Source organism: Plectropomus leopardus, chromosome 9 (genome assembly GCF_026936395.1).
Source record: "Plectropomus leopardus strain MGB_pleo_1.0 chromosome 9, ASM2693639v1, whole genome shotgun sequence".
In the NCBI taxonomy this organism is placed as follows: Eukaryota; Metazoa; Chordata; class Actinopteri; order Perciformes; family Serranidae; genus Plectropomus; species Plectropomus leopardus.
The window spans coordinates 16,653,534-16,676,746 of NC_142184.1; the positions used below are offsets into that span (position 1 = coordinate 16,653,534).

At 37.1% G+C, this 23,213-nt stretch overlaps 2 protein-coding genes across 2 annotated transcripts; both read right to left on the bottom strand.

Moving 5' to 3' along the window:
- Positions 1-127: 127 nt before the first annotated feature.
- dhx35 (DEAH-box helicase 35) lies at positions 128-12,805 on the bottom strand. Its single transcript, XM_042492106.2, has 21 exons — positions 12,704-12,805; positions 12,188-12,315; positions 11,314-11,406; positions 10,126-10,203; positions 9,915-10,019; positions 9,752-9,813; positions 8,613-8,682; positions 8,416-8,475; positions 7,850-7,962; positions 7,671-7,767; positions 7,050-7,208; positions 6,510-6,720; positions 6,195-6,319; positions 4,984-5,038; positions 4,635-4,825; positions 4,458-4,535; positions 4,184-4,313; positions 3,903-3,984; positions 3,703-3,774; positions 1,925-2,036; positions 128-1,801 (listed from the first exon to the last, which is right to left on the bottom strand). Exons 1-21 carry the CDS (start codon positions 12,741-12,743, stop codon positions 1,763-1,765), a joined length of 2,100 nt encoding a protein of 699 aa, XP_042348040.1. The 5' UTR covers positions 12,744-12,805; the 3' UTR covers positions 128-1,762.
- Positions 12,806-13,922: 1,117 nt separating this feature from the next.
- Positions 13,923-19,483, bottom strand: rab5if (RAB5 interacting factor). Its single transcript, XM_042481154.2, has 4 exons — positions 19,182-19,483; positions 16,747-16,850; positions 16,531-16,660; positions 13,923-15,766 (listed from the first exon to the last, which is right to left on the bottom strand). The coding sequence occupies exons 1-4, from the start codon at positions 19,287-19,289 to the stop codon at positions 15,725-15,727; spliced, it is 384 nt and encodes a 127-aa protein (XP_042337088.1). The 5' UTR covers positions 19,290-19,483; the 3' UTR covers positions 13,923-15,724.
- Positions 19,484-23,213: the final 3,730 nt, after the last annotated feature.

The window sequence follows — 23,213 nt, forward strand, 5'->3', positions numbered from 1 at the left end:
TGATCCTCTGAAGCTTTTGGAGTAGGCACAATTTGTGGTGCAACAGTGACACCTCCTGGAAATGTTTTACACTGCACAAAAAGTTCACCAACAGTAGTTCAGTGGGGAAAAAAAACAAAAGCTAATGCACAGTGCATGACAATAAGGCTTTATTTGAAGATGTGAGGAAGAAATGGCAGGTGACAGTTTTTTTCTCAGAGGTGAGCAATTACACAGGTCTACAGATTACTGCTTTGGCTGCATACATACTCAGTATCAGCACAAACGAGGATAAACAAGTCAATAGGCAAATGTTTTCATTTGCAATAAATCTACGAAGTGATCTTAAGTATAGTCTACATCAGAGTACCATTTCACATGCAGAGGTACTTCATTTGTATATCCATCTAATTTGAGTTGGTTTACCTAGCTACAGTATGGCGTGTTGTTCTGCGGCTTGATAACAGTTTTTACTGAATCTACCTACAGTAGTAACCTCAAGAACAAGATCTACAAAAAACCATGCAGGCAGAAGTGAAAATTTGGTGACCTTACTGGTTTGAAAGCAAATGACAAACCTTTAAAATACTGCTCACTGACACTTTCAGGGCCAAACACCTCTGAAGAAAAACAAAAGTACAAATAATAACAAACGTGGGAGAACACATGCAGTCAATATGGAATGGAAATCACAAATATTTGGCCTGGTTGATGATGTTGATAGTAACAGGGGACAAAAAGTACAATAAGGTCTTGCTCAAAACTGAGACAAACCGTAAGAGGAAAGGCAATTATGACCACCAAAGAGATGGCTGAAATCGGATAAATGCTACTGTTTCTTTGAGGCTCTGGACACGTGTCTGAATGCACTTTATGTCACCACAGGACCAAAATGGCACTTCATTTTTAGTTTTGATTCACAGCTTTTCATTTACAATGCTTGGGTGTATTTACACATTCCATCTGAAACTGAAATGCGAAACAGGCTGATAAAGAAAAACTTGGCACAGAGTGGTGACAAGGCCACTGTGTCGGCGCTAGATTGTAGTTTAGTGTCAAGTGGAAAACAAGGATCAAAAAAGTAAAGCTGTCTTTTCACAGTATCGTTATTGGATGAAAGAGATAAATGTGTTTCCTTCTGCAGCAAATTCCTGAAAATATATACCACTACATTCTGTATGAAGGTATGAAAGCTACGAAATAAAAAATTACTTGGAGATAAAGTGAACCAGTTAAAAACATAAAGGCACCCAGGCTATGGGAAAAGCAAATTAACCCAAAGAACTGAGCCATAAGTCTCTCAGAAAGAATCATCCTCACATACCATTGTCTTCCATTATTTATCATGCAGCAGGAAAATACAGCAATTAAAAAAATAATGAAGCCAAGAACCAGGTGTGGACGGGCCTGTGGCACACGTTCCCTGGACCTGAGCCTGCTCTGACTATGTACAAGTATGAACTACGTGACCATACTTGAATGAAAACCAGTCAGAAACATCCTGGTCTCATCCCACATTCATCACCATTTACTCTTCGTCACTGCCAAAAAAGCAAGATGGATGCTTTCAAATGAAGTCACGTGTAAAACAGTATCCAGTCAATCCTACTCTAGCATGGCCACATAGTGTGGAGGAGTTGTGCAGGTGGACATGGACAATAAATATATATTACATCTTTATATACAATGAGATGGAGAGGGGCACAGTGCCATTTTGAGAGGGTGTTTCTCCTTTTGGTTCAAGGAGTCTTCCTGTCTTAATATGATGAAAGGATGGTGAGATTTAGAGGACCCGGGACCTCTTGCTGGCCAGTGAACCATGCTGAAAGACAGGAAACATAGTGTTAAATCACAACAATAAAATAGCAGAGGCTCCAGGCACAGTGACCTTTTTCTCATTCACAAAAAAATAACAAGCTGGAATATATATCTTTCATTGACCCACCTTGGCCTGCTTGTAAAAGTGAGGGGCCAACTCGACCAACCAGGACGACTCAACAGCAGTCACATCGCGCATGTAGTATTTGGCTGTCTGAACCACTTCGTTGAAAACAACCCTGCAAAAGGACACAATGTTAAATTACTTTAAGTATCGTTTTGGAAACACTTATAAAGGTACGATGAAGGATAAGGGCCATGTTAAAGAAAAAAAAATAGATATTGAGAATAATGTCATAATTTCAAGAAAAAAGTCGTAATATTACGAGGATAAAGTCGTAATATTACGAGAAAACAGGCGAGAGCAAAGGTAAACAGGTTACCTATTGACTGTGTGTGGCACGGCATGACACTGTGAACAGTGGTTGCCAAGGAGACCGCCTGTGCTCTCGCCTGTTTTACAGTTTGCTGGCAATATGATTATTTCCGTAATATAATATCCCCTTTCTCGTAAAAATACAACTTTATTCTTGTAAATTACGACTTTTTTTCTTGTCAAGTTACAACTTCATTCTCGTGATATTATGACTTTATTCTCATAAAATCATGACTTTTTCCTCATAAAACTTTAGACTTCATTCTTGAAGACTCAAAAGAATTTTTATCCTCAATGTGGCCCTAAATCTCCATCGTATAGGAGTTCCTCACCCCTCAAATGAACATTTGTTTATCAGTCGCTCATGTTGTGTTATGTTGCCTCCAATGAACAGAAAAAAAGACTATGGTACTTCAGTACTTCCCAAACAGACAGCCCTTTTAGACCGGGAAGTAAAACTTCTCTATGCTCTCTTCAAACGAGGCCACATTGACAAAAAACAGTGATTGTATCTTGCTGAACACAGAAGCTGTATTTCTACTGCTGCCTCAAACAGTTATACTGTTTGTGTTATTGTGTGGCTTAAGTGAATCAAAACTTACCCTTTAAAACACCAAAGTCACACAGTAACATAAATAAACCAACTGATCAAGGCAGCAGTAGACCAGCAGCTCCCCATTTTAGCCAGGCAAAACTACTGTTTTTGTTGATGAAGCCTGGCGTTTTAGTTGAGTTTCCCATCTGAAAGAGCTGTTTGAGAAGGACTTCAGCGTACACCTGGATAAATGAGACTTGTATTATCCTGCATGAGTTTTGTAAACAGATGTTTTAATATAATTTTACTATTGTTAAATGTGTAACTCTTTAATTCATCAAGAATTTTTTCTATTTTTGGATTCGTCATTCACCGTGGAGACACACGAGAGACACAAAGTTTTCTTCATGAATTTAACATGACACAGGGTGAGTAATTGATGTAAAAATGGTCAGTGGGAGGTGAAGTATTTCTTTAGGTAAAAAAGTATAAATATTACTCTAAATGTATGCAGATTCTCTGCACATCATACACCAAAACCATGGTCATTCTACAAGACACTAGAGCTGCTACCACTAATCAACTGATTTCATATTAAAGCGACAGAAAACGGACAGCTGTTTTGATAATTGCTTCAGTCATTTTTCAAGCAAAAATGCCAAAACATGAGATTTCAAGGTACTCAAATGTGAGGATTTGCTGCTTTCATTGGTCTTACATTATAATAAAGTTAATATTTTCAGGTTTGGAAATGTTGGTTGGACAAAACAAGATATTCTATGAAGTCATTTTAGGCTCCGGGATATTGTAGCAGACTTTTCTAACTGTTTTCTAATGTTTATAAAATAGATTAACCGGTAGCACATATGATCCTTAAATCCAGCCCTACAAGACACTACAGGAGCTATATTGCTGCAGGAGAAAATGCACTTACCATTTAGGAGGTTTTTCTCCAAACAGCACGGAGTTGGGGTGGATGTGAAGCTCACGATCATCTCGTAAAGTCCTGAGAGAACAAATGAATTTGAGAGAGAGTTGTGTGATTTGAAACAGGACTAAAATCTGAATAGTCCTTTTGCTGGGAAAAGTCAGACATTTAATAGAAGAGTGATAAACAGCAGACAGCACGCTCACCGGTAGGAACCAGAGTGATGAATGCGAGCTGCATTAGCGAAAAATCCATATACAATACACTTCAAGATCACATCAGGGTCGCCTGTAGGAAAGATAGAAGTGATGAATGTGTCAAAATATTATTGTACTTAAGTTATGACAGTGATGAAAATGGTGCATTCAAAGAAGGACGCATTTAGATGATTTTAAAAACAGCAGCTTCCTCGTCTAAACATCTTACTCAGTTCCCTTGACCGCTGCAACTCCTGATGTTGCATAAAATAAACATGACACACACAAACCTTCACTTGAAGTCCGTGGCACTTTAAACTTGTTCATGAGACGCCGGAGCTGCTCTCGTACAGTCACAGCCCGCAGCAGACCCTTGTAATTGAGGAAGTGTTCCTGACACCACTGGGAGCTCTTCTGGTGCTGCAGGAAAGACAAAAAGGTTTCACAGTCTTCACCGGAGTCAACTTTTTTCCCTGACTTTTGCTGAGTTTGCAAGCCCCAAGTGTTGTGATCATTGTCACTGACTGAGTTATACACCGTTACACATATTCTCACACGTTATACCTTAATGAATGCCTCATACACATTCAGCATGGTGAGGTGGTCTCCCTCAGCAACTGCAAATTTCCTGTGCTCTCGCGCCTGCAGGGTGAGATAGCAAAAATGGGATAATTGTTGTGCTGACAAAGCATTTCTGCCAAATATACAACATGCTCCTTTTGAACGCCGTTTTTCACTTACGGCAGCTTTCTTCTGATTGGGCGGCACGACGAATATATTCTGAATCTGCATCATTGCCGCAATGGTAACAATCTCTTTGGAGCAGCCAAAGTTTCCTGACTCGAGGAGCATCTTGGCAAACATAGGGCTGAGAGGAAACTCTGCCATCCGCACACCCATGGGATCCGTCAAACGTCCGTAATGGTCTAGACCTGCCAACAGACACGCAACTGGTTAAGATTCTGCATCATGTGCAAGGACACCTTAGCCTGTGGATGCTTGCCGACAGTGAATTTTGAACACTAGTCTTGCAGTTGAAGGACAGTTTCCCTTTTTGCAATCCCACCCTGCTGACAGCCCTGTTTCTTACCTCCCAGTGCATAGAGGAGCTCCAGAGCCTGAACCATGGTCTGAGCTGGAGGAGGCTGCACAATTGTTACACAAAAAATGAAAATTAGATACATGTTAAAAGGATAGTTCATTACTGACTAACTTTACTTATTTTATTTACTCTGGGTTTATTGCCTTGGCTTTGCTTTTTTTTGTCAAAGTATTTATAACTGTGTTTTTTAAGGTGCTAAATAAAGTCATTATTATTAAGTGTAGATGCATGGAGAAGATGTAAATAATTACTGTAGGGGAGCAGCTGTGTGGACATGGCTTGAGCAACAATATCTGCAGTAATAACAGAAAGTAACAATAGGAACAAAACATTTTTGGGCCACCTGAAAAAAAGTCCCACCTGCAGAAAATCTTAAGCCACTGACAGCTTCAGGTCCCCATCTATGCTCTTGTCAATGCCACCAGACTCCGTGGACAAAAACAGTAATTTCAGCTCACTGAACACATGAGCTGCTGGTCTACCGCTGCTTTGATCAATTTGTTTGTGTAACTGAGGGACTTTAGTGAATCTGAAGTAGCCCTCGAAAACACAACACCATAACACCAACAAAATAACTTCTGGAGGCCGTGGTAGACCAGCAGCTCATGTGCACAGTGATGTTAAATCATTGTTTTTCTCAGGCTTTGAAGAGAGTGATATAATGGCTTCTCCATCTGAAATTGCTGTCTGACGGCAAGGTAAACTATAACTATTACTATAACCAAAAAGTATTCTAAATATAACATACACTTAAACTGACATTAGTTTTCTTAAGATGGCTAAAATATGTTTTTATTGCTAACCCCTCCACAGCAGTACATTGCTTAATTGCCATGCCAGACTGCAGCCTGCTTCTTCTAATTGGGGGCGTGTTGACTGACATCTACTGTGGGTAATACACTGACTGTGGATAAGTACTTCATGTAACCCCACTTCAAAAGATCCACACTATCCCCTCTTCAAGTACAACAATTACAGTATTAACTCTGAAAGACAGATTTAAATTAGACTCTGCTGTAATTTGGAAGTCTTGTCATTACATCTTTGAAAGCACAAACACACAATGACTGCATTAGTTTTATGGTTTCCATGCATTTTTCCCCAGAGGCCATTCTGGCTAATTAAAATGTAAAGTACAATTCCTTTCACAGTGGGTGAACACATCACAGCCACCCTGTGGATGCAAGGAAGCCACTCACAGAAAGGAAGTTGAACCGCAGCACGTTGTCAATGCCTAATGCTTTGAGCTGCAGGATGACAGGGGCCAAATTGGTGCGCTGCATCTCTGGCACAGTAGAGGCAGGCAGTTTCTCAAAGTCCTCCTCTGATGAAAGGAACAGAGGCGATAAGAAACACAGGGAGGGGGAGACAAAGTGACAGAGAAGCAGGCAGAGAGGGTGGGTGGGGGTGGGGGGGTACAGCTACAACACTTTGCCACTAATGTTAACAATCGCTCTCACAGACGATATCCTGCAACACTCATCATTCTTCTATTCCTGCAAACTCACACATACCTGTGTATAGTCTGAAGCATTTCCCAGGTCGGTTTCGTCCAGCTCTCCCGGCCCTCTGGCTGGCTGAAGCCTTGGAGATGGGAGTAACCACCAGCGATTCAATGGCCGTGCGAGGGTTATACGCTCGCAGCTTCACAAATGCACAGTCAATGACAAATACAACTCCGTTTATAGTGATGGAGGTCTCAGCTATGTTAGTGGCCACCACAACCTGAAAAACATGAAACAAGTCAACAATAATAACAATAAGTCAAATGTGAATTAAATTACACTGTTTCACTAGCTGTTATGTCACCAAATGCATGGTGAGTGGAAAACAGTTCCAAAACAAAACAGATTGATAAATTGCACTACAGGTTATAGGAAAAATATGTATTTTCTTATTTAGAGTGAACTGTTTCTTTAAACATTTTAAGTCCTCCAGTATTTCTTGGGTTTGTTGTTTCCAGATTTTTAAATCGGTCTGGTTACTAGGATGCTTTTTGGGATTGCTCGGCTTTTGGAACATATACCAAACAGTGGAAATGCAAAAGTCAGCACCTTGCGGACAGAGGAGGGCGCCCTCTCAAAGACCTTCATCTGCTCAGCGTAAGGTAGACCGGAGTACATAGGCAAAATTCTCAGGTGTTTCTTCATGCCATATCTTGACAGAGACCTTGCCTGGTCCTGCAGAAGGGACACCACTTTCTCCACCTCTTCCTGAGAGAAAAAATACAGAAAGCATAACTATGACAGACAAGAAGAAAGACTGACCATGCTACAACATAATAATATAAAAATGAGATGCTGGTATAATCATAGACAATCTACACGCTTCTGTCAGATGGAAGTTATCAAAAAAAAGCAGGGTTTAATATAAATGTTTTATTTAACTTGGCCAGTCAGGGAAATTGGTTTAAACATGTTTTTGCCGAAAGTCAATTTTTAAACTGTCCCTATACAAATTGTTTGATTTATTAGCAGTTATCAAATAACAACAAAGACTAGTTCATTGTCATGTGCAATTGCAAACTTGTCTACCTGGCTCTGAAACTTGATGCAAACTGTGCCCACATCTTCTAAACTCCTGTTTCCAGGATAACCTGCTGGCTTGGACTTTAGCTCATAAACTTTCTCTTTCCCCTCTGCTATTTTCTTGCAATCAGTACTGCAGCCACTAACCTGCCCAGTTAGAAAAGCCAGGACATCTCCGTCATCCTCCGTCTCATGGATCTTCAGCACCGTCTCCACTGTGGCCTTCACATAGTCTGGAACAGGACTGAGGACAAACAAAAGACACTTCAGTGTCAAAAAACAAATGATGCAAATGAAACACCATTTCCTCAGACTGGATCGTGTACCTGACAGTGTAGAAGACGTCCACAGGAAAGGTGCGTCCCTCCACTGTCAAAATTCCACACGTGTCCTTGCTGGGATCACCAGTCTCATTCAGGTTGAAGAAGTCATGAAATTTCTTCAGATGAAGGCGATATATCAGTTAGTAAAAGAAACATTTCTGAGGCATTTCTAGATCCCTATCAGTGACATTTTCCAGTTAATACAGAAAATGAATATTGTTTTTAATCGACCAATGTTTTGCAACACTGCAATGACGTACTTTTGCTGCCCTCAATCTGACATTTTTTTTTTAAAAGTGTGCAACTTACTACTGCAGTATAACTAAATAATTTGCATGGTAGATAAAAGTCTTTTTAAACAGAAAGTACAGTCGATGTCTGATATGGCATTTCAGCTGACTTGTTTAAAGCTGAGCGCAGTCGTGGCCTGATTGTGTCTCTCTTTCATCAGTGTATCGCAGATGTCAGTACAATGTGATCTGACCTGACATCAACTTTTTCCTCTGACTGTCTTTGTTTCTCTCGTCTCACTAATCAGGCGTATCTGTTCATCTTAATGACGCAGTCACCTTGGCATCCAGCGTGGCAGAGGCCACAATCAGCCTCAGGTCTCGCCGCTTCTTCTGAATCTGTAGAAGAATCAAGAGAGCGTGAAGGAATAGAGAGCTAGAAGTTAAGACTTGAAATGGAAAAGAAGTCACAGCTTTCTAGGATTATTTTCATGGCTAGTCAAGTATAAACTGAAGTTAAATAGTGACAGAATTACCTTCTTTAGCAGACCAATGGCTATGTCTGTGTACAAGGTTCTTTCATGTGCTTCATCTAGCACCAACACACTGAGGATAACAGCACAATAAAAAACAACAGAGTTACAAAGAGTGGAGCCAGCCTGGTCTTGATAAAATAAAATAAAATAATAATAATTTAAATAAAAAATGTTTACATGTCAAATAAAAACTGGCCTTTCTTACAGAGGAAATGGTGATATGTCACAACAGAAAAAGGCGTGTATGTAAATAATACAATCAATGATGGCTGAGTTCCACTTCGCTGCTTCAGTTCAGGGTCATGCTGGCTCAACTGTCACAGCTACAGGGACACTTGATTAAAACCAGGGATGCACAGATGTATTGGCAGAGCATTGGAATCAGCCTATATAGACAAATAAAATGACACTGATGGCAGTGGTCAGTGTTTTTCTATTGAGTCGCATTAATTCATTTTGTTCAAGCTAAAAAGCAGGGCTCCAGACTACAGCGTCCCGTTGTCCTTGGAAAAACGAAAACTTGTTTGGGATGGACAGCAATGTTCCCCGTGATGTAAGCGGGAGGAAAAGACCCAGTAAACTCACTGTTGACACACCAGGGAACGCACACTTTTGGTTCTCTGATAATTCTACATTGTGATAAACAAATCTTCGTTAAAGTCAGCAGGAGAGCTAGTTAAGGCTAGCTGTTAGCAGCCAGCAGCCAAAACGAACAGCTCACAGAGGTTGCATTGAGTTACATTATATTAAATTTAAACTTTATTCAGTAAAAACAGTCATCGGGGGAAGGTAAATTGCAGCATTATCTTGATATTTTCGAGTGAAATCCAATCCATGTAATTTTGGGTGAGAAACTTGCATAAATTAAGTTGTTTGAAAGAGAAATTTGTGATGTTGAAACAGCAATATAAAAAAAAATTTAGAGAGTGAATTATGATATATTATATACAGTAACAAGGATTTTGAAGGAGTTATCAAAAAAGCTTTTTTTCCTTGTGAAGGAAAGTTAAGGCAAAGTAAAGTTTGTAACATAAAGTTGTATGTTTGAATTTGTTCTGATTAAATACAATTAATACCTGTGCTTTTTCTTGAAAAATGTTCGTCAAAATATCTGCTGAATAATGTATACAATCACATACCTGTACTTTTTCAAAAGAGGATCAGCCATCATCTCCCGCACCAGCATGCCATCTGTGAGGAACTGAAGCACACAGGCACAATTAAGAACTAAAAGGAACCCAACACAGGGCAGCTTGTGACGAAGACTTCAAACATCTGGATCCTTGATCCTTGTGGGAATACCTTGATCCTTGTGGCGTGGGGATCAGAGCAGTCATCAAATCGGATGGTGTAGCCCACCTCGTGTCCAACCAGGGCCCCCCGCTCCTCTGCCACACGGTTAGCTACCTATCAGCAGGCAATAGAGGGAAAATAAAGAATTTTTAAATCCATGGCACGTGTCTTTAAGTGCGAACTTGGTTTCTTGCATTAAGGACATCAGCAGAGGTCTTACAGAGATAGCAGCCACACGTCGAGGCTGTGTCACTCCAATCACCTTCCCCTCCGTCGCCCAGCCAGCCTCCAGCAGGTACTGAAAGGAGTCAGATGAAAAGAGATGGTAGATCAAAAACAAAGAGGAGCATGCAAAGAGACAGTGATGTTGCAGAACAGCAGACTTTGCATAAATTAGCTGATGCGGTCCAAAAAAAAATGCAAAAAAGAGGCAACTAAGCATTAAGACAAGGTCATGTTATTTATCATTTTTATGTTTTTTTGGGTAGGTTGTTATGTTTTGTTTGTCCCTGTGCATTATGCTGTTAGTTGTTAAAAAAAAAATACAAGGTCGTGTAAAACCACTGTGGGAGCTGAAGCCACATGAAGGGTATCAGTTCACTGCAGCAATGCTGTGCCTTTGGCTGTTAGATTCATGTGACTTTGAGGGTATTTTTCCTTTTCAGCGTAGATCAGAGTAGATAAATAACTAGTGCAGCAGTTCTAGCTCTTCTCATAAGTGTTTTTTGAAAGGTTTTATATTGTAAAAAGTCACATTTCCGTGTATTTTCTAGAATAAAGCAAGAATAGGTGCTATCGAAATACTGTGAAAGTATCAAAATGCTCAATCTACAGAGAAATGCACATAGTCCGCATTTAGAAACTGTGCCTTCACACGAACCAATTTCTGTGACATTGTGATGTCACAAATACATTATATAGGCCGAATCACTCTAACATCGCCCTAACAACAACAATCACTTCCGGGTAGACAACTGGCACTTGATTACAACTGAACAATTACATCACTGTTAAATTTCATGTACATGACGCGAGTATTTTCTAACCAGAAGTTATTGTGAATAAACATTATGATTCAGTCTATAGAGGTAGAACGTGTAGCTACAGTGGCATAATTGTCAATCCCTCCCAGCTGCAAAGATGATGCAGAGATGTGGAGAGTGTAGATGTGGAACAACCGCAAACACCGACCAATCAGAGCAGACTGGGCTTTTTCAGGATCAGGGCTTAAAGAAACAAGCACTATAGTGGAGCATTTCAGATAGAGGGTGAATATAGATATATTCAAGCAGCCAGTATGAGAAAAATAAAGTGTTTTCTAAACATTAAAGTATGTAAACATGTTTTAGCAGACACCAAAAATACAAGAATAAACCTGAGAATGAGGATAAAATATAACCGCTCTGACCTGAGGTATCTGCGTCGTCTTCCCACATCCTGTTTCACCCACTATGATGACGGTCTGGAAGCTCTCCACCAAGTATAAGATGTTGTTTCTGTGCTGAACAGGACACAACAGTGGCATTGTTAGGCCTGAGTGTCTGAGACTTCTGCCTCCACTGTTTCACGTATAGCCCTAAATATAACTAAAATATATTTTTCAAAGAATAAGAATACAAAAATACGTCCTGGATCTTTTTAATCTGTCATTCATTTCATCCTGGTACACAAATAAATGTACTAGTCAATGTATGTTTAATGATAGCATTTGTAAAGTACTATGCATACTCTTAACGAAATGGCCCGCCAGCAGATGAAGACATAAAATATTTAAACTCAAACTAGCTGAGTCCCCAATGTCCTAAAGTCAGGGTTCTCACACATTTCTAAATTTTTCCAGGATTTTTCAAAGGCTTTTTCTTTCTTGCCAAACTTGCCTTGGGTAATTAAACATATCGGATTCAAACATAACTTCAACTGAATAAACTAAAAGTGATGCTAAACAACACATCATAAATCAACGCATCATTGAGCTGCATTATGTCCATACACTACAGAAAATAAAATTTGCAGTTATCTTGCATTACTTGGAAGCCTTATCCATGGAAGATTACTGTAACAATTTAATAACACTAAATATGATTCTTACAAATTCAATGATTTTCCCAGACTTGGAAATCATGACTGTAAAACTTAATGACTTTTCAGGTTCTTCATGACATGTGGGATCCCCGTCAAAGTCTAGAGACGCCCCTGGGACACAGCTAACAAAAACTGAATCACAGGCAGACACAGTAAAGACCAACACTAATGTTACATCCGTGCATGCTGAGAGGTGACACCTTGAAAACGGGGAGTTTCTGTCGCTGTTTCTCGATGGAGAGGGCTGTGTGCGGATTGAAGATGATGGGGGAGCCGGTGGTCTCTGAGTTGAGTTCCCGCTCCTCTGAGATCCCCGGAGCCTCAGCCCCTGGAGCAGAGCAGATGGTGAAGGTGGAGATAAGATGTTTTATTTAAAATGTAAGCACGGTGAGGATTTAGGAGGATGAGGGTTTAGTGCACTGCAACGACTAAAAACGATGACGCGTAGGCGGTGAAAACCCTATGCCAGCGCAGTTTTAGCTCGCATGTTTTCACGCAATTGTCGCACTTTCTGTCCGTGTGTTTTATTTTGGCACTTTGATTCCGCAGAGCTAACGTTACCGCGCGGAGCTGAACCCGCAGAGATCACGCAGCTGCTGTTACGAAGACAAAACCAACCCGAGACTGACTGGACTTTACAAGCAGCTGTGCGAGAATACATTTAAACCCGAAAAATTGCATTAAATGCCTAATTTATTCATTTTTCTCGTACTTACCCGGCTTCCAGAATTTCATCGTGGAGAGGGGAGCCGCCATCTTGGCTTTACGTCACATTTTTTTTTCTTCCGCGTAGATTGCGTCATGATCTGAGATTTTATGAATGATGTCAGAGCGCCTGAAAACAGCTGCAGCTGCAAATTTAAGTGAACACTTTAACCCTTTGAAACCTGGATCGCCATCAGTTTTCTTGTGGTGTGTTCAGACGTCTTTACAAGCACGTGAACCTCTGAAACGTCGGTGAATTGGTTTTATTTCTTAAAAAAAAAAAAAAACACGGGGAAAAGGCAATGCGCAACTACTACTACTATTACTACTGCTACTGCTACTACTACTACTAATAATAATAACTTTATTTATATAGCACCTTTTACAGAGTGTTTTGACAGAAAAAAGCAAAGGCACGAAATTGCAAAAAAATAAACAATAAAAGGACAATTTAATAATGGCCTCAAAATTAGCCTAAAACGAGAGAGAGAGAATCATTAGCAACTCATTGAATATATAACGGAAAAATATCACGAAAACTATATTTATAATTATTATAATCGTGTATTTGAAATTAGGTTACAGAAAAACAAATTTCCTATTATTTATATTCATTATTTTATTTAAGCACCTTATTCAGGTAATTTCCTGCTTTGTGCTTTTAAGTTTTTTGTTTTTTTTTTTACTTTAATCACTAATTTTCAGGTAACTTTCCTCTAATTTTTTTTTTTTTTTTTTTTAAAATTTTCAGGTAATTTCTTGTTTAGTTATTCATTGCTCTCTTCCCATGTTTTTAAAAGAAATAATCCAATTTGATCAGGTTTCAAAGGGTTAAGTACATTTTACTGCAAATTCTAAGTAAAATTTCAAATGCATTACTATAATTTGTAAGGGAATGTTTTTATTATGTGGTGTTTCGACTTTATTTGAGCAAAATATCTAAATACTTTTCCCACCAATGCTTAAAACATAAATAGTGTCTTCAAATTTTCACTTAACTATATTTTTGCCAATTCTTTAATGCCACCTAACTGTCTATTGTTTTGAAATGTTTTTATTTTATGGAGATAGCAAAAACAGCTAACAAGAGTTGCAGTATGCATTTAACAGAAAATCTACTTCTTAGTAACATCAGCATGCAGTCCAATAATTACTAAATTAATCATCTGACAAAAACTAACACACTAAAATATCTTCAATTCAACATTTCAATGAAAAACTGATGCCATCTCTTTGAAAATGGAGGCCAAACAAAGCCCATGTTTAATGATTCCCAAAAGATTTGATCAGAAAATACAATCCTTTCACACACCCACTGCGTATCTAATATAACAGTATCGTTACAATAACTTTGCAAGAACTGTTTTTAAAAGTTCACTATAAAATACTGAGAAATATGTTACATCAAACAAGATATAACATAAGAACAAATAAATCTGTGTAATACAAGGTGGATTTGACAAAAGGGACATTGTACAGAATTTACAGACAAGTTTAAATTAATTTCAAAACAACAGGTAAGACTTTGATCTGGAAGCTACATGTGAGAATAAAATAATAGATTTCAATTATTCCTACCCTTCTAACTAATGCCATTAATAAATGACATCTAGATATACGAACAGCAAGTCATGGCAGTGCACAGACTCGTTTTAGCTTAAATCTGTGAACATTTGCATCTGAAAACGGCATGCATGTTTCCTCCCTCTTTGCTTTGAGGAAATCACTTGGATGGATAACACAGATGATGATTATTAGTTCCTGACTGAAGTAACAGTGCATTGATACAACTGGCGGATAGTGTCATCGGGACTGGATATCAGCTGATATATGTATCTTACCAACCAGCATGTTTTTTTTATGATAAAATGGGAGAGATTTCAGTTTTGGTTGGTCATGAGCTTTCACATTTGTTGGACATGAGACCCTTAAGAAGAAATAACAATTGACAAGATTTTATTTAGAAATGCTATGTAAGCAAATAAAAACAAAACATGGAAGCTCAAAGTCACCTCTCAATAATTCATGACAACAGATGACTGCATCCTTAAAGGGGCAGTTCAGATTTTTTGAATTGGGGTTTTATGGAAAACGTATTCATTGTCAGCATATTACACACAGTAGCAGTATATCTTCAAACCGGGAGCGTGCCGACTGACATCTACTGTATGTAATACACCGACTGTGGATAAGTACCTCATATAATCCCCATTCCAAAGATCCGACCTATCCCTGATCCACTAAAAACAGTCGCGTACTACAGCTGCAATGATAACTTATAATGTGCTTTACTGCCATGCCACTTTTTAAATTTCAATCATTTTTGAGGCCATGATTATTTTCTTAACAAGGCAAATAAATGACTTTGGAGTGAGTGATGATTTAACAGTGAAACCACATAAACAATCTTTTACTGGTGTTTTTATACATCCAATATGATGTCTTTGTCCCTAAATTGAAAAGCAACACCTTACATTCTGATTAAACCCTAATTACTATGTGACATTTGGTTTTTATCACCAACTTCCTTTTACTTAATGACAGGCTAATGAGCAGTAAACTGGGATAAATACACACACTTTCTGTCATAGTGTCAGTCTAAAATCTGTGTTCATGTCACTCTTCTACAACAGAAGAAAGGCCCAGTAGAAACTAACAAATACTAAAGAATCCCTGTTCTGATTTAGATCAGTTGCAAAAAGAAGTGCAACCAATCTCAGCTGGTCTATTCGTTATATAGTGTTTTGTTGGAGATGATGACATTGAGGCGAGGAAGGAAATATAAACGTATGGGAAGTGTAATGGAGGGTGTCTTAAACAGGAACCCCTTAAATCAGAGAGATGTATATTATTTGAACATCACGGTGGTCTTGCAGGATCTCGTTAATCAAACTAGGATTCCCATGACGCGCTGCACACTGAGGAGTCGTACTGTGTGTAGGAGCGTTGACACCCATCAAGCCATGGAGTTCCTCCGTTTTGAAAATTTACTTCAACAGAAATGTTCGTATTTAGTGTCCTGTGGATTCCTCTCAGTCAAAATGTAGAGCTGTGTAAAAGATTATCCACACCACCTGGTAGGGAGAAAATAAACGACACATTAGACATCAATGATCAAATCTTATGGTTCAGAAACAGCAAACTGCATCATTTCATAGCAGCCAGCACAGTGAACTCATTACAAACGGACTAATGACAGGCTGAACTTAAAAAAAAAAAAAAAAACAAAATCCTGAAAAAACCAAACACAATCTGATGTAGGACAGAGAATTAAAAGAAATATTTCATTGCTTATAAAACTGGACTGTCTTTTGAAATCAACCAAAGAAAACAAGCAAAGATTTCACCACATTTCACTCACAGTTGTCATCTTTAGTTTGAGGCAGCCCAAAATAACACCATGTCTATACAGGTGTTAATTCTCACATCTATTGTCAGTTGTGATGTGATTGTGACTTCTCTGCACGTTGCAGAGTGAACCACCAGCCGTTATGCATCACAAAATTAAACTTTTTTTTTAATGAAAAGAAATTAAATGTGATAAAATTCAAGATCCTAAAAATGTCCAGTCTTTAACCTTTTTAACTTTTTAAGTCGACAAATGTAGAGAAACTTGAAACTTGAATCTGCAATGTGTATCTGTATTCTGAAGATTAAATCCCGTTTCTAAAATGACAACTCTAACTTACACAAAGCATATACACTGAACGAGAAAAGTTTAACTAAAAGTAAAAGTTTATAGCAGTCTCTCTCATATCTATATATGTATATATAATAAACAAATGTCACCATGCTTTACAAAAAGTCTATATTTTTCAATAAGTATTAACATCCCTACCAGAAACAAAGCAAAAGATGTCATGAAGCCTTCTTTGGTGAGTTCCCACGTGCCACCGTACTCTTCCTCATCGATCTGCTGAAAGCTGCTGAAGTATACATACAGGACGCCAGCATTGATGATGCAGAATCTGAGAAGGCAAGCACATCAACATGTTAACTCAAGTCTTTATCTTTAAAAATATAAGGTTGAGGCAGCCTGTAAAAAAATACTTACATGGCTATTCCCAGGAATCCTTTCAACGGTGCCACACCCCATATCACACCGAGGATTACTGCAATAATTTGTCGAAGCCAGTAAATCACATCTAAAAACTCATCCTGTAAAAGAAAATACAAAAACTTGAGTTAAAGAAGATACTGACTTTAGAGGAACACGACATATTGCATAAGGCATTACAATTCACTTCATTCATGCTCTTTGTCTGATGTTTTTTTTAATGATGCAGGTAATCAAGGCTTGTCCAGCTTTAGTTCCTTTATCAGAAATAAAAAACAACAGAAAAACTGTTCAAACAAGAAAGCATAATCTAATGTTTTATCTAAAACAGCGAGAAGTATCACCAGTATTGTGTCTATTTCTGTCCGCAGACCTCTTTGCTGTAGGTTAGAGCTTCATTTAAGGTGATTTCAGTTATGTGTTGCTTTAAAGTTCATGTTACGGTAACGAGAGACAAACTTTTACAAAACAAGCTTGTGAGAGTGACTATTATATATATATAAAATCAATTATTTGATCAGCCAATCAACAGTAAAATTAACTGAAAACTATTTTAAAAGACAATTAATCATTTCTGTATTTTTTTCCTGTACAAGCAAACTATGGTTCCAGTTTCTCAGATTTGAGGATTTTTCACTATTTTCTCTTTTTTCACTAATTTAGACACGTACATAATAGTTAACCAATTAATCAAAAGCAATAATAGACTATTAAATCTATCATTAATGCATCCATTAACTATGAAAGCAAAGTATTGATTATTTCGGTATTTTATTTCTTGCCATTAACAGTCTCTGGTTCCTGTCTTTCAAATGTGAGGATTTCTCACATTTGAAAAAATGATTTTAAATATTTAACAGTTAATTGATTTATCAAAAGCAACAATAGACTACCAAACTAATCACTGATATAACTCTAGACTAAAATCCATTGAATTATCTTGTTTTTTTTTCTAGCACAAGCAATCTCTGGTTCAAGTTTCTCAAACGTGAGGCTTTTTTACTCATTTCTTCTTAATATTTCACATGCTTGATAGTTAATCAATTAATCAAAACAATAATAGACTATTAAACTAATCATCAGCTTCAACCTGCAACCACATAAAAGCCAACAATTTTGATAATCGATTAATTGTTTTTTGTATTTCTTTTGTAGCACACAAAATATCTGATTCCTGTCTCCCAAATGCAGGGATTACTTTTTTTATTTATTTATTTATTTATTTATTTTACAAAATTAACTAGGGTTGCAGTGGCATACCATTTTTACCACATCATGGTATAAAAATCTACGGTTATAATATCATTAACATTTGTTTATCTACAGTACAAAAAAATGCAACTGGACAGTACAAACAACATCTGGTTCCAGTCTATCAAATGTGAGGATTTTTCATTATTATTATTATTATTTTACATCTTTAATCAAATATTGAAATGCAATGATAGACTACTAAACTAATTATGAGGTGCACCCTTTGACAATTACTTTAATAACTAATAATTGTTTGAGGTGTTTGTTTGCACAACCAATCTCTGGTACCACTCTCTCAACTGTGAGAAGTTTTAAAAATTAATATATTTTAAATACTTAACAGTTAATCAACTCATCAAAAGCAATAATAGACTACAAAACTACCCATAAGTTGAATAGCCAACTATTTTGATAACTGTTTCGTTTTTTTGTTTGTTTGCACAAGCAAATCTCTGGTTTAAGTCTCTCAAATGTGAGGATTTCACTCATCACTACTTACTTTATGTAGATATTTTACATACTTAACAGTTATTGGGTTAATCAGAAGCAATCAATGACTATAAAACTAATCACAGGTTGCAACGCTAAGCCACTTAAAAGCCAACTACTTTGATACTTGACTGTTTCTGTTGGGTTTTTTTGTTTGTTTGTTTGTTTGTTTGTTTGCACAAGTAACCTTTAGTTTCAGTCTCACAAATGTGATGATTTTTCACTCTTTAAAAACTACAACTAATTACAAATGTATATACTTCACAGTTAATCGATTGATCAAAAGCATTAATAGACTATAAAACATAAGTTGCAAACCTTGACTACGTAAAGGTACTAACTAGTGTGACAGAATATAATGGGACATTTTAATGGTATTTTATTAACGTGAATTTAAATGATCATTTAAATGAGTAGGCAGTCATGAAGCCCGGCATCATTTACATGTCGTCGACATCATTGTTTACTTATTGACAATATCCAAACCGCCGACGTAGCTAATGGAAACGGCACTCTTTCGATATGACAGTTAACCCAGTCAAATCACATTAATCCTTAGCATGGCAGCTAGCTTCAGTTAGCCGTGTGTTTAAAACCCCGACGACAAATAAGGTGCATTAAGAACCCTAGGGCAAATACACGCTGAAATATAACAGCTGGGTTTTATTTCAAAAGGGCAAGTGACTGACCTTCTCTTCCCAAACAGCAGTACTGTTGAAGGCTTTGCTCCATGTGGGCTGTTTTACACCCCCATTCACCAGATGACTTTCTTCTTTCCGCTTTAAATTGCTCGTCATTCTTTGCGGTTTCCTTCGGCTACAGGCGTCGAAAAGTTAGAATCCAAATGTGAGGACACTTCAAGATAGATTTAAGTGTCTATCGCAGACTAGGGGAAGAAAGTATTAAGAAATATTAGCAGGTATTAGGGGAATGCACGCTCCGCTGATCTGACAGATTTCTGTCTCTAACCGTAAAAAGGCCATCTGGGCATGCGCAATGTAGTTTGACCCCGGCCGCCGTCAGCCAATGAGAGAGTGCGACGTTTCTGCGCCGCTCGTGCCAGAAAGTGTTGAAAACCTACAGCGACCCCCAGTGGTCAGAAGCTGTAAATGCATTGTGAACGCAATTATTTATTTTTTCCAGTGTAAAATAATAATTAGTTTTTGGTCAAATTTAAGTTATAATGTCTGTAATAAGTGTAACATCACTCACGATTTTACCCTTAAACTTTTAATTTGTTATTATGATGATACAAGTAAAAACATATTTGATCTATGTTATTATTTTTTTAATTTCAATTGTTTACACCCCTCTTTCTATATTCTCTTAATCGAGATCAACTCAGTGCTTTCCTCTCTTGCTCTTACAAATGAAAAAAGACGCAAAGGATTTTTAGACTATTACAACTTTATTTGGCGAACCTCAATTATTTGTGCTCTCATGTATGTTTGTGTTCTTGTTTGCCAGATATATTTTGGGGGAGAATCTGTAAACACTTTCAGTAAATTATGATCAAGTTTAGCAATGTCAAAGCAGATTTTATAATGTATACATTAAATATCAAGGGCATTTCTAGTATTTGAGGACAGTGGGAGCTTATCTGTGTCTGGGACATTTTTTGATGAATGAGCTCTGTTTTTCAGAATCTGAATCAGAGATACTATATAATGATCCCGGGGGGGATATTGTAGTTTGCTACAGTCAGTCTGATGTCAGCATAGAGGATTATAGCAAGTAGAAATAAGTTCCAGCACAAGTATATTAAATGTAAAATAGAGTACAGTACAGTAAGAGTAAACAGTTAGCACAGTATGTAAATATTTAAATATTTGAAATAAAGTATGGAAATATACTGAGTATGTACGGATGTAAAAATATAAAGGTAAGAAACACAGTAGTAGACAATTAACACTAATATGTGAATATTTTAATCATAATATGGATAATGAGCTGAGTGAGTAAAGTGTTAAGATATAAACTGTGCCTTATGCTACAATTCAATTCAATTCAATGTATAAAAATAGTATGTAAGCTAATATATATATATATATATATATATATATATATATATATATATATATATATATATATATATATATATATATATATATATATATATATATATATATATATATATATATTAGACTTTTTATGTACTCTAGCATCATATTTACCCTTAAAAACTTTTTCTGTCACTCTACAGGTTAATTATGAATTGTGATCTTCAAAAATATTTGTGGTTACTGGTAAAAAAAAAAAAAATACAAATACAAACAATACTTTACAACTAGTATCATTAAAACATGTATTGACTAGAGTTTTTAAAAAATTACATTTGTGGTTTTGATCAACAACATCAAATAAAGGATGTACACAATGCAATTATTTTTATAGATATTGCAATATGAGTCGTAATTTATGGGCAATAATAATTCATCTTCACTGAAAAAAAAGAAATGTTTGTTGTTTGTTTTGCTAGGGTCCGTACCAAATAAAGATGTTTCCTTACGGCTGGAGTATGATTTGCAGGCCGGGGTGTTTTTGTAGCTCCATAGTGCTTCATTTATCTATGCACCTCCAATTATTCATTTACTTATTTTATTTGATGTGAAATACTGGGCATTTTGTTTGTTTGTTTTTTTTTTAATGAGAGACCACAAACATTTGATATTCTGACATTCAGATTTAGTCAAATAGATGCAGTTTTATTAAAGTGTATATAGATATATTTTTTTTTAGTGGAATGAAGTTATCAAGCTTCAGTTTTAATATAAACAAAATATCACCGAGCAGATAAAACAATGATATTATATGATATGGTCATGTTTTTACTGAGCCTGATGGATACCTGCTGACTTTACTCTCTGTTATTCTCTTTGCTGTCCAGCAGAGGGCTTCCTTCATGAAGGTGAGCTTCACTTCAGTTAGTGAGAGTCTTCAGGCTCCATCTTCCCCTGATTAACACTGATTAGAGATGACCACAATGGCTACATGATAAATTGATGCAAATGGAGTGATTTGGTCAATAACGGTTTTCGTTGTGGCTCTAACATAGCTTCAGTCATAACACGGTGCTCTCTCACTTCAGATGGATTCTGATAACATTTTAATATATCTTTTAGGACATTATGTATTTTGTTATGACATCAAGTGTGTTATGCTGGAGTCAGTGTAGTTTTGAACATATTTCCCCCCTAAGATACGTTAACTGCATTTCAGTTTCTCTTTTGACTCTCAAAATTAACCCACTAAACATCTTCCTGAATGACTCATTCAGGAAGATGTGGGAGATGTGTCATCATCTTTAATTTGAGTCTAATTGCATGCGAGCATCATAAACTAGACCTAATGGAAAATCAATAACAAATTGGTAAGGTTGCAAAACTGTAACTTGTCTGAGCCAAGTGTGTAGAACTACAGGTTTTTTAAATTTATTCAATGTATTTTTTATTCTTATTTTCCTTCTTTTTCAGTTATTTGTTGTTTTTTTATTGTGTGTCTGTGGCATGTATGTAAGTGGGGAGGGTGGATGTTGGGAGGGTTAGTGTTACTTTTTTGCTGCTGGATTCTTTTCTTTTTCTTTTTCCTTAATGCAGATGCTCTGGCATAACCTACAGTTGTAGGGCTACTATGCAATGTCTGCAAAAATGAATGGGGGGGGGGGCAGTGTGTCATTTTTCTGTCCTAGGCTACTGTAAAAACAACATGGCCAACTCTGCAATAGAGACACTGCAGAGAATATCAACATAGCTGACTCGTTTTAACAAAAACACTACAATTCTTATTTTCAGGGGATTACAAACAAACTAAAATTGAGCTATGAATATTATTTGCATTTCTGCCAATAGATGCCCCTAAATCCTACAAACTGTCTCTTTAAGACAGGTAACTGATAAATATTTTACTGCCATGTATGAGCAAATAAAAAAGATGAATAAAATGTGTTTGTTTTTGTTTACACCATGGGCAAATGTGTAAGGGAATTTGCAACACTTAAGTACAATATCAGCTGCATACTGCATTATTACACAATCGTATGGCCCTATCTTTTAGAGGGGACTTGTGTGAAAATGTGCTCCTAGCATATTTATTTCTTTAGTTTACAGGGCGCTGCAGGAATGACTCCTAAAACCCAGAAAGAGGTCAGCATTTTAGCGCCCCCTGGTGTCAAAGGCAGTGGGGTTTTTTCGGAATTGCTGTTTGGTTAGAAGCCTGAAGTAAGGTACGTTGTTAACACAAGCTTTAAGAGACTTTCATGTCTTGTTCTAAAACATAAAATATGTCAGTAGATATCCCACTCGTGAATTTTGAAGCTTTCATGTGTCTTAAAAAATGTGGTTGCTAGCAAGTAAATAGAAAAGACAACAGAACATCATCACACCAAACACAGCTTGACAGCCTCCTAGTGGTGGCGGCAAGTAATGCAACTGTGGTATAGTTTGTTTATAGCCTAACATTATTATTATTATTATTTTTTTTTTACTTCTGGCAACAGTATTTAGGCTTCAAAAATCATAAAAGCTGTGTTAATTTGTGGAGATTATCATACTAAACAAAACGTGCAAGTATCATTAACGGTTGTTTTTTTCTGCAATAATCCAAAATCTAATGGAAAAATCACACAGGGTTTTTGACAAGACAACAGTGTGGGATACTCTATGACATCACAACTTAACAGAAATCCTGAGGGCTCGTTAAATGGTGCAGTTTCTGTATAAGGA

Bases quoted from the DNA above. Each gene is read 5' to 3' on its own strand.
- rab5if (XM_042481154.2), bottom strand. From the start codon at position 19,289: ATGACGAGCAATTTAAAGCGGAAAGAAGAAAGTCATCTGGTGAATGGG. The intron at 16,851-19,181 runs GTCAGTCACTTG...TTTCTTTTACAG, and splicing joins CTGCTGTTTGGGAAGAGAAG to GATGAGTTTTTAGATGTGAT. The intron at 15,767-16,530 runs GTAGGGATGTTA...TCTCCCTACCAG, and splicing joins CATCTTTTGCTTTGTTTCTG to GTGGTGTGGATAATCTTTTA.
- dhx35 (XM_042492106.2), bottom strand. From the start codon at position 12,743: ATGGCGGCTCCCCTCTCCACGATGAAATTCTGGAAGCCGG. The intron at 7,209-7,670 runs GTTAGTGGCTGC...TTTTTCTCTCAG, and splicing joins TGGCTTTTCTAACTGGGCAG to GAAGAGGTGGAGAAAGTGGT. The intron at 4,826-4,983 runs GTAAGAAACAGG...GTCTGTTGGCAG, and splicing joins GCTCCTCTATGCACTGGGAG to GTCTAGACCATTACGGACGT.